General features: G+C 42.9%; 1 protein-coding gene across 1 annotated transcript; it reads left to right on the forward strand.

Annotated features, from left to right (window-relative positions):
- The first annotated feature begins 9,324 nt into the window (after positions 1-9,324).
- Positions 9,325-11,150, forward strand: LOC107821523 (11S globulin seed storage protein 2-like). The gene is made up of 3 exons (XM_016647955.2): positions 9,325-9,955; positions 10,051-10,527; positions 10,638-11,150. Exons 1-3 carry the CDS (start codon positions 9,344-9,346, stop codon positions 11,016-11,018), a joined length of 1,470 nt encoding a protein of 489 aa, XP_016503441.2. The 5' UTR covers positions 9,325-9,343; the 3' UTR covers positions 11,019-11,150.
- Positions 11,151-12,246: the final 1,096 nt, after the last annotated feature.

Below are 12,246 nucleotides of genomic sequence, written 5' to 3' on the forward strand. Positions count from 1 at the left end.
TATGCCATCACTTAATCTTCCTCAGTCTGAACTCATAGCACGACATGAAAATCTACTTAACCCCATAACTAAACAACATGAACGATACTTCAACACACCCATAACTCGAGACTATATGTCAAATCAAGACAGAAATCAAGCACCTAATAGTCCTTTTTACATCTCAAGCAAACTCTTCTCGTCATATTCGAACAATCTGAACACTTCCTGCAGTCACATCATACTCATCACATAGCCATCCAACCACAAATTTCACTAATAGGGACACTACCAGACATTTAAATCCAAAAGCACATGCTTACACAACTAAAATCTCTGTTCTCAAGCTACAATCAAAACCCGACCTCAAGTCCTCCAGATTGGCCCATCATCAGCATACCAAAATCACATCGCGCACCTTATTCATGGAAAATCACAAGTCGTCGATGAATAACTGATATCGAGCGCTCATGTGCGCATACGAATGCATGGAAAGAATTTAAAGGATTACTCTTCAAGATGAATCAATGTTGCACGATAATGAAAGAAATATGGGAAGTATATCTTAAATGTCCTGTAGCCTCTCGAAGATAGGTATGGATGTCATCATACTGATCCGCAAAACTCTACTAGACACTTGCGCATGACTTGTAGAACCTATGAACCTAGAGCTCTGATACCAACTTGTCACGACCCCAAAATTCACTCTCCGAATTCTCAATCCCTAACTCCCAAATTTCACCTCAAAACCCCACCAACTAGGTGTAAAAATTCATGGCAAAATATAACTGCCAAGGATAATTAGGCTCAAGGACGTACGTTAGTGATAACCTCGAATTCCCTTTAAAAATCTCCTCAAAATCTCCCAAAGTCCGAATTTAAGAATGTGAAAATGGGGAAAAATCCCGAAGTCCTCTATTTATACTTTCTGTCCACCAAAACCGCACATGCGGTCCTTTAACCGCATCTGCAGAGCCACTTTTGTTGTGGGAACTCCGCTTCTGCAAAAACTCAATTAAAGTACTAGCCAATGTGTAATCCATAATGATATAGAAATATCGCGAGTCTTGGTATCATCCAATGCAAATCTCAGTTTCTAGCCATATACAAATCCTGAAAATTCCCAATTGCTACATAAAATTTTGAATCTATTAGAACCATTCTCGATAGTCATCCACTCTACTCAAATCTCAATTGCGCCGCCCAAACAGACCGAACGACTTGTGTCCCATTAGCACACCAATGCCCAAGTAAGTAACCCCACCTTATTACAACCAAACAAATTCTTGCTCCATGCACATTACATCTTTTGGTGCTCTAGAACCTCTGATTTCGGCTGAGATCCAAAGAGAGTATTTATAGAGAAAGGTTAGGGATCAGAGAGAGGTGATTTTTATTCATCTCCAACGCCAGCGACCCTCATCTTCGGCCATCACTCCCAACGAGATCGACCTCCACCCCAAACATCTAAAATGATAGAACATAATCGGATCCCTCGCATTAACCTTTCCAAAGCTGCTGCATTCTCAGAAACAGAATAAAGTCAACCAAAAAGAGAAATTAAAGGTTGTTCCTAAGGTTGTTGTGCTTCTGTTCAGCTCCGAGTTTTCCAGATTTTTCGGCGAGTCCGTAGTTTCCGAATCGATCTGAATCTCTTGGTTTCTCCGTGTTCCGGCGACTTTTCTACCAGAGCTTCTCCATTTTCCGGGCAACGGATTCGAGAATAGAGACGATTTAACTAACCATTCCAGATCGAGCGGGCGAGCATTGATCGCATCTCGTTGTCTCTCTACCTCGCTTGCCTCAGATCTGTGCTTTCACCTCTCGAGTTTGTTCTATTGATTTTACCCTTGTTTCTCTTTTTCGATCTTGGGGTTTTGCCTTGCACTGATAGTTTGATTTTACTGTTTCTCTTTTCTTGTTAGATTTTACCCTTTTTCTCTACTCCACATTCTAGTCGTACATTGTTGTTTCTCCTTTTGTTTTGTCCTTTTATTTTTAACATTCCTTGTAGATTTATTGGTTTTGTCCTTTTGGTCCCAAATCTGCCCCCACCCCCTTATATTCTCGTTTTCTTCTTCTTCTTTCTTGGTACATTTTATATTGTTGGGGCTATACCAGTGGTAGCGGTGATAGCTCCTTCTGGTTTTGGGTTGTGGTATTTTCTGTGTTTTCAGGAATTCTCGGAGTATTGGAGACAAGTTGGGCGCACGAGCACTGGTAAAGAAGAGCAACTTGGGTGAGTGTTAGCAAAGGGCGGTAGGAAGTGGTGCGTGAGCGTACAACTACATCAAGTACAGCAAATCAGCCACAGGTTTTGTTATCGGGAGTTGGTACCTTCTATTTTACTGTTTCCCTTTTGGTGGTAGATAAATTACTGTTACTTTACGACGCAATAGTTAGACCTTTCAACTAGGATACTAGTTACCACTTGTTTCCTTCTAGTTTGATTTGTTGTCCGTTGTGCACTAGCGAGTCTTCTCTAGATTGTTGTAGGTTTAGTGGCTGCAGTCTGGGATGATAGAATAAGGGCATGTCCTCGGGTGGGGTAGAGTGTGGGGCTGGGGTCAGGGGGTGGGTCGGGTAGCAGGGGAGGTAGATGGGGCAAGGGATCCTATAGGTTGAGAATCAGGTCATGGAACATAGGTTCACTAACGAGTAAATCCATAGAGTTGGCAAAAATCCTGCAGAAGAGGAAGATTAATATAGCGTGTGTCCAGGAGACTAGGTGGATCGGATCGAGGGCGAAAAATGTGGATGGGTATAAGTTGTGGTACTTTGGTGTCCTGAGGGGTAAGAATGGAGTGGGTATCCTGGTAGATAGCCATCTTAGAGAGTCCGTGGTAGAGGTCAGGTGGGTGAATGATAGACTAATGACTATTAAGTTGGTGGTGGGTGAGGGTACTTTAAATGTCGTTAGCGCGTACGCACCGCAAGCAGGCTTGGATGAGGATATTAAGAGGCGCTTTTGGGAGGGGTGGATGAGATTGTTCGTAGTATACCACCTTCTGAGAGGTTATTCATAGGAGAAGATTTCAATGGTCATATTGGGTCATCTGCAGGTGGGTACACTGAGTGCATGGCGGCTTTGGTTTAGGGGAGCGGAACAGAGGGGGCATTTTGCTGTTGGACTTTGCCAAGGCTTTCGATCTAGTCATTGCGAACTCGAGTTTTACGAAGCGGGATGAACATTTGGTTACTTACCAAAGTTTGGTGGCGAAAACTCAAATTGACTATCTCCTCCTCAGGAGATGCGACAGAAGGTTGTGCGAGGACTGCAAGGTTGTCCCAGGTGAGACCCTCTCAACGCAGCATAGGCTTTTGGTGATGGACATTTGTATTAGGATAAGGAGGAAGAAGAGGTCAGTACGACGACGCCCCAGGATTAGGTGGGACGCCTTAACTAAGGATAAAGCTAAGGAGTTGGAAGGAAGGTTATCGGCAATGGGAGATTGGAGAAGTAGTGGGGATGCAAACACAATGTAGTCAAAGACGGCGGACTGTATAATAAAGGCGGCAAGAGAGGTGTTAGGGATATCTATGGGCCACAATGGTGGCCACAAAGGAGATTGGTGGTGGAATGCAGTTGTCCAAGGTAAAGTGGAAGCAAAGAAGGCGACTTACCTGCGGTTAGTAGGGAGCAATGACGAGGAGAAGAATAAAGAGAACAATCAAAGGTATAAGGTAGCTAGGAAGGAGGCGAAGATGGCAGTGACGGAGGCTAAGACGACAGCTTTTGCTCGTCTGTATGAGGAACTAAGGAACAAAGGTGGGGAGAAGAAGTTATTTCGACTCGCTAAGGCGAGAGAGAGGACAACTCGGGACCTGGACCAAGTGAAGTGCATAAAAGATGATGATGGAAAAGTTTTGATGGGAGATGACCAGATTAAGAGGAAGTGGCAGACCTACTTTCATAAACTTTTAAGTGAAGAAGGGGATCAGGATATTATACTTGGAGAATTGAGGAATGCCGACAGTAACCATGAATTAAGTAATTGTAGGGACATTGAGATCGATGAAGTCATGGAGGCAATGCGTAAGATGAGAAGGGGCAGAGCTACCGGGCCAGACGAAATTCCAGTTGAACTGTGGAGGTGTGTGAGTAGAGTAGGCTTGGAATGGCTTACTGCATTGTTTAGTGTTATATTCAAAACTAATAGGATGCCTGAAGAGTGGAGGTGGAGTACAATGGTCCCGTTGTATAAGAACAAAGGTGATGTCCAGAGCTGTAACAACTATAGGGGCATCAAATTACTAAGTCATACCATGAAAGTTTGGGAGAGAGTGGTAGAAATAAGAGTGCGAAGGACGGTGTCTATTTCAGACAACCAGTTCGGGTTCATGCCGGGGCGATCTACCACAGAAGCTATCCACCTTATTAGGAGGATGGTGGAACAGTACAGGGATAGGAAGAAGGTCTCCACATAGTGTTTATTGATCTGGAGAAAGCGTACGATAAGGTTCCTAGGAAGGTCTTATGGAGCTGCTTAGAGGATAAAGGGGTCCCAGTTGACTATATTAGGGTGATTAAGGACATGTATGCTGGAGCTAAGACTCGGGTTAGGACAGTAGGAGGCGATTCTGAACACTTTCCAGTTATTACGGGGTTGCACCAAGGGTCTGCGCTCAGCCCATTCCTATTTGCCCTGGTGATGGATGCACTGACTCATCATATTCAAAGGGAGGTGCCATGGTGCATGCTATTTGCTGATGACATTATTCTAATTGACGAGACACGAGGCAGCGTCAACGAGAGGTTAGAGATTTGGAGACATGCTCTTGAGTCTAAAGGTTTTAAGTTGAGCAGGACGAAGACGGAATACCTCGAGTGCAAATTTGGAGTTGAGCCGACGGAAGCGGGAGTTGAAGTGAGGCTTGACTCTCAAGTCATTCCCAAGAGGAGTAGTTTCAAGTACCTTGGATCGGTTATTCAGGGGATCGGGGAGATTGACGAGGATGTCACACACCGTATAGGGGTGGGGTGGATGAAGTGGAGGTTAGCATCGGGAGTTTTGTGTGACAAGAAAGTTCCACCGTTACTAAAAGGTAAGTTTTTATAGAGCAGTGGTTATGCCTGCCATGTTATATGGAACTGAATGTTGGCCGGTAAAGAACTCACACACCCAGAAGATGAAAGTAGCAGAGATGAGGATGTTGAGGTGGATGTGCGGGCATACAAGGATAGATAAGATTAGGAATGAAGATATTTGAGAGAAGGTGGGCATGGCCCCCATGGAGGACAAGATGCGGGAAGTAAGACTCAGATAGTTCGGGCACATTCAGAGGAGGAGCACTGATGCACCGGTGAGGAGGTGTGAGCGACTGGCTGTAGTGGGCACGTGGAGAGGTAGAGGGCGACCTAAGAAGTATTGGGGAGAGGTGATCAGACAGGACATGGCGCGACTTAGGATTACTGAGGACATGGACCTTGACAGGGAATTATGGAGGTCGAGCATTAAGGTTGTAGGTTAGGGAAAGTTGTGAATATTTCTACAGCACAATAGAGTGAGACTAGCTAGTTAGGAGTTAGACTAAGAATATAATTGGTCATCTATTGATGCAGGGCTTTACCTGCTAGTTTTACTATACCAGCCATTTATTTCGTATTTCGTATTCTGTATTTCATATCTCTTATATTGTTGTTATTGTATTATGAATTTTTTATGGTACTAATATATCGACTCCTGTTGCTTTTTTTTGAGCCGAGGGTCTCTTGGAAACAGCCTCTCTACACTTCGGGGTAGGGGTAAGGTCTGCGTACATATTACCCTCCCCAGACCCCACTTGTGGGATTATACTGGGTCGTTGTTGTTGTTGCACATTACATCTTTTATGAATAACAACTCAATCATTCAATGTTCCAATATACCCACAAAACATAATATAACCCGTATTCAAAAATTCCTTTACTCGAGTCATCCTTGATCTCCACCTCTGCAAATCATAATTTATTCCCAAGTATACTTCAAACCCGAAACCAATACAACAAATAACCGTGCAATCATCCCATCGATAGTAAACTCCCCCACTTGGCTCAAAGCCGAGGAGTAAAGCATCTGATAACTTTCAGCCACCCCCATACTAGCATAATACCGCAATAGGATTCAACTAAATCCTTCCTAAGCTCATGTAACACCAACCATATAATACCTCAAATCATTTGCAAACCTCGCATTCATCCTCCTAACAGTCAAGCCAACTTTCACGCGCGATCCAAACTCAAATTGCAACACATATAACCCACTAGTAAAGCAGAACTCTCTACAAAAATAACATAGGGATCACGCAATCGCAGGACACCCTGCAAGAGATAACCCACCTGCTTTGCCTCAAATTGACATCTCTCTATACCCTTCCACAGCCACAACTACTACGCCATCACTTAATCTTTCTTAGTCTCATATCAAGACATGAAAATCTACTTAACCCCATAATTAAACAACATGAACGATCCTTCAACACACCCATAACTCAAGACTATACGTCAAATCAAGATAGAAATCAAGCACCCAATAGTCCTTTTTACATCTCAAGCAAACTCTTCTCGACACATTCGAACAATCTGCACACTTTCCGTAGTCACATCATACTCATCACGTAGCCATCCAGCCACAAATTCCACTAATAGGGACACTACCGTACATATAAATCCAAAAGCACGTGCTTACACAACTGAATTCTCCGTGCTCAAGCTACAATCAAAACCCGGCCTCAAGTCCTCCAAATTGGCCCATCATCAGCATACCGAAATCACATCTCGCACCTCATCTATGGAAAATCGCAAGCCATCGATGCACAACTAATACTGAGCGCTCATATGCGCATACGAATGCGTGGAAGGAATTCAAAGGATTACGCTTCAAGCTGAATCAATGTCGTACGATAGTGAAAGAAAGATGGGAAGTATATCCTAACATGTAGCCTCTCGAAGATAGGTATGGACGTCATCATACCGATCCGTAAGACTCTACTAAACACTTGCTCATAACTTGTAGAACCTATGAACCTAGAGCAATCATCACTTATTCCTCCCAATCACTCCAACCTCACAATCACTCATTCCTCACAACCACTCATCCCTCACAATCGCTTAGAACTCGGCACTCGGCACTTGGCACTCGCACTCAGTAGGTGCCTGCGCTCACTGGGGGTGTGTACAGACTCCGAAGGGGCTCCTTCAGCCCAAGCACTTTATCAATACCAATCATGGCAGAATCAATGGAACACGTTGCGGCATGTAGCCCGATCCCATAAATATCCTTATAACCAAGCTCTCGGCCTCACTCAGTCATCAATCTCTCCAGTCTCACCCACGGGCTCACAATGTCATGGAACCAAAACCGGGAACAATGATATGATGAATCAATAACTAACTGAGACTGAGATATGATATAAAAATGCATGAATATGACTGAGTACGGAATATTAATGAAAATAATGAGATGACAGCAAGAAACGACCACTAAGGGTCCCAACAATAACAACATAAAGCATAAACATGGTATCTAGCATGATTTACAGTCAATCTTTCTATAACACATAGGGAGCATATAGCTAACAACAAGTTGTTCAACTTTATAGTTTCTACGGGACGGACCAAGTCATAATCCCCTCGGTGCACGCCTACATGCCCATCACCTAACATGTGTGTCACCTCCAAAATAATCACATAACACAAAATCTGGGGTTTCATACACTCAGAACCAGATTTACAACTGTTACTTACCTCAATCCGAGCAAATCTTTACTCCGCAATGCTCTTACCTCTCAAATCGGCCTCTGAACGTCCCGAATCTAGCCACAAGCAGTACAATACCATTAATATATGCTAAAGGAATCTATTCCCAAGAAAAACTACTAAATTAGACTCAAAATCCGAAATTGGCTCAAACCCGGCCCCCGGCCCATGTCTCGGAATCTCACAAAAGTCACAAAACCCGAAAGCGCATTCACTCACGAGTCCAACTATACTAAATTTATCAAAATCCGTCATCATTTGGTCATCCAAAACCTCATACTAACTTAGTCGAACCATCGAATCACTCACAACATTAAAACACCAAATTACACCCGGAATCAAGCCTAAGAACTTCTAAACTTTCGAATTCGACAAACGATGCCGAAACCTACCAAACCGCGTCTGAATGACCTCAATTTTTTCACACACGTCAGAAATGACACCATAAACCTACTCCAACTTCCGGAAACTCAATCCGACCCTAATATTAAAATTTCTATTGCCGGCCCAAATCGCCAAAATTCTAACTTTCGCCAATTCAAGCCTAATTCTACCACGGACCTCCAAATCATATTTCGGACGCGCTCCTAAGTCCAAAATCACCTAACAGAGATAATGGAACCATCAAAATTCAATTCTGAGATTGTTTACATATAAGTCAACATCCGATCAACTTATCCAACTTAAGCTTTCAATTAGGAGACTGTGTGTCTCAATTCGCTTCGAAACCACTCCGAACCCGAACCAACTAGCCGGTATATCATAACATAGCTGAAAACACAAAAGAAGCAGGAAAATGGGGGAACAGGGCTATAACTCTAGATACGACCGGCCGGATCGTTACAAGAACCCACTTAAGTACAACTCATTTTGGACTGTTGGGCGTTGGGAAGAGGGCTGTCATGCTCTAGTAAGTCGAGTTCCTCACGCACCAGGCTGATTAGGACCAACTGATGCCACATAGGCATGGTCAACGGTGAAATGTGTTTATTAGTTAAGGGAATCATAAGTTCGAGTGTTTAAATGAGAAAGTTTAAAATTTATATATCGGATTTTAAAAGTCCTACAAATTTAAGTGGCCAAGAAGTCATTAAGCCTTCAAAATATTTAGGTAACTTTACACCAAATTAGGCCCATTAGAATTTAACAATAATGCAACGTTAGGCATCACAAACTGACACCTCTAAATTGGTACCTTTAATAATCCTTGCTGTAGTATTTTGAATCCCATATCGTTAAGCCAAAACAGATGAGAGAAAATTAGGAAGTACTACTATAGTACAAATAAGCAATTGAATTCGTATACGTCCACGTCATATTTTTCTCAAGAAGGCAAAATGAAGCATAAAAACAAATTACAGTAACACTTAATCAAACAAAAAAGGAAACGAAAAAGAACATAAAAACTAACACAGATCAGTTTGCATGTAGTTTGATTCCTTCGAACAACCATTGCAATGTGTCGCTCTTGGGCAGAAATGAAGACACCCTCACCATGCAAAAGAAAACAGAGTTCATTGCCACACGGCCTTCGTACTTGTTCCCCTCAAACACAATAAATAGGAGGCCTCAGTCACTCTAAATCTCATCCCATCTTTGTAGTTAACAAATCAATCCTAATTAGCCATGGCGGTCACTACTAGGGTCCTCTTAGCTTTACTCCTCTCTACTTTTCTCTTGTCTGCAACAAATGCAGTTAGAGATTATCAGGGTCGGCAAGCTGGTCAGCGGGGTGAGAGAGGCACTCGTCTAACTGATGCCCAACAATGCCGTTTAACAAGGCTCACTGCCAGCCAGCCCACTAACCGAATTGAGTCAGAGGGCGGCGTCACTGAGCTGTGGGACGAGAACGAGGAGCAATTCCAGTGCGCTGGAGTTGCTCCCATGAGGAGTGTTATCCGACGCAACTCCCTTTCTCTGCCTAATTTCCATCCCATGCGTCGCTTGGTTTACATTGAGCGTGGCCAGGGATTGATTGGCATTACTTACCCTGGCTGTGCTGAGACTTTCCAGTCTCAGTCCCAGACCTTCCAGGCTGGCCGAGAGCCAAGGGAAGAGAGGGGCCAAGGCCGCAGAAGTGACCAACACCAGAAGGTTCACCGCATTCGTCAAGGTGATGTCGTGGCACTTCCAGCTGGCGCTGCTCATTGGTGCTATAATGATGGTGAGGAAGAGCTTGTCGCCGTCTCTGTCAACGACCTCAACCACCGCTCCAACCAGCTTGATCAGAACTTGAGGGTAAAATTCATTAGTTTCTATAATTTGGTGACTTTTTGTTCATCGCAATTTCATAATTCGTGTATATATTGGTTGGCTATGTCTTTGTATTGCAGGCATTCTACTTGGCTGGTGGAGTACCAGAAAGTGGAAGGCAACAAACTCAAGCAGGCCAAAGACTACAGAGCAGGCAGAGGTTCCAGAACATTTTCCGTGCTTTCGACACAGTACTGATGGCTGAGGCCTTCAACATCCCAGCCGAGATTGTAAGGAGGATGCAAGAAGAGCAGAGCGAACGTGGACTAATTGTAAATGTTAGGGAAGGAATGAGAATGATTAGGCCCGACGAAGAAGAAGGAGAATTCGAAGAAGAGCAAGGGCGACCACGACGAGGACAACAATGGTGGGAGGAAGCAACCGGAAATGGCTTGGAAGAAAACATTTGCACAATGAAAATCCGCACCAACGTTGAACATCGAACACAAGCTGACATCTTCTCAAGACAAGCCGGCAAAATTAACCATGTCAATCGCCAAAAACTTCCCATCCTTAAATACATGGACATGAGTGCCTCCAAAGGCACCCTCTATCCGGTAAACCTTTGTTTAATTTTCTCAAGTTGATTTCATACAATAAATAAACTGCTAGTACTATGAGTTAATTGATTAATACTTATTGGTACTTCAAAATTTGGTGCATGAAGAATGCATTGATGACCCCACATTGGTCAGTGAACGGCCACTGCGTGGTGTACGTGCAAAGAGGAGAGGCACAAGTGCAAGTAGTAGACCACAGTGGGCAACAAGTGATGAACGACAGAGTGAACCAGGGAGAGATGTTTGTGGTTCCTCAGTACTTCGCTTCCACAGTGAGAGCAGGACAGAATGGACTTGAATTTGTGGTGTGGAGGACAAGCAGTGAACCTATGAACAGCCAACTTGCTGGTTACACATCAGTGATTAGAGCCATGCCTGTTGAGGTCCTCTCCAACGCTTACCAGATTTCTCCGAATGAAGCACAGCGCTTGAAGACGAACAGGGGTGGAGAGAGCTTCCTCCTATCTCCCCAGCGAAGGTCCTTCTAAGATATCTATCATCTAGGCATGTGTACTAAGTAGTAAATATGGTTTCTCGTTTTTTTTTTCTGAGCAAGGAAATTGCAGAGCAACTTGTCCGAAGAGTTGTGTTTGGTTAAGAGCAAGTAATAAAATCAATAAAGCTCCTGCCTTTTTGTTACTGAGATTCTAGACTTCCTTAATCTATCAGTGCGCAAAATGTCCGATCAACTTTTACTTAGCCTGAAGTAACTGGTATTCATCTGTGGGAATTCCTTTACAGACTAAACAAGAAAGAGAAAGATGGAATATGGAGTCAAAAGTTCAGTACGCAAGGCAAACTAGGCATATTTTATGAGTTGTAGCATATAGAAACATGGTAATTCATGGATTTAACTCCCCTCCATTTTCTAGTCTCTCCATTTCTCCAAGTTCCTACTTGGATTAGAGATACTTGTCATGGTTAAAAATAAATTGATGAGATTTAATTAATAAAATAAAGCCCTAACTATGGTTAAAGTATTTAATTACTTCCTTTATCCATTCCTAAATAATATATTTGCAATCCCACAATTATAGCTACAGATTATCTAAGATTTCTTCACTCTTTCTGGTAGTAATTTTCTATATGCTGACAAAGGTAGTGACTGCGGTCAAGTTTCAACATTGTTTGGATTTGATCAACATTGTTGAACACTGAAGATTGAAGATGAAGACACAACCAAAATTTGTTATTGAGAGAGAATTGAAAATGTGGAATTTTGCCAAGGTGGAGATTTGTTGAAGTTTGGCAAAATGCCAAAGTCCCACATTGGTTGGGAGTTAAGTTTGGGGGGATTTTTCCCCTATAAAAGAAGGCCTAATGTTTAGGATTGAAACACACCTCTCATTTGCCTTCTCATCTGTTTAAGGCATTTGTATCTTCTCTCTTTAGTATTATTTCACTTGTATTTTTGGAGTGAAATAAAATATTGGTTGTGTCCAAGGAGTAGGCAAAATTAGCCGAACCTCGTAAATTCTGGTGTTCCCTTTATTGTTGCTTTATTGTCTTATTTATTATTTGGTGGTTGTCATAATTTTTGGTATAGTAGTTGTGACTTATTCACACTATATACATTTGGCTTCCGCAACAATTGGTATCAGAGCCAAGGTACTGTCTAAGTATGCTCTGTGGTTGCAGCATAGTCTGATCTTCCACATCAGAAAAGATTTATCTTGGTAACTGAGTCAAGGTTCTGTCTGAGTATGCTCTGTGGTT

The sequence above is a fragment of the Nicotiana tabacum genome, chromosome 22, assembly GCF_000715075.1.
Source record: "Nicotiana tabacum cultivar K326 chromosome 22, ASM71507v2, whole genome shotgun sequence".
Lineage (NCBI taxonomy): Eukaryota > Viridiplantae > Streptophyta > Magnoliopsida > Solanales > Solanaceae > Nicotiana > Nicotiana tabacum.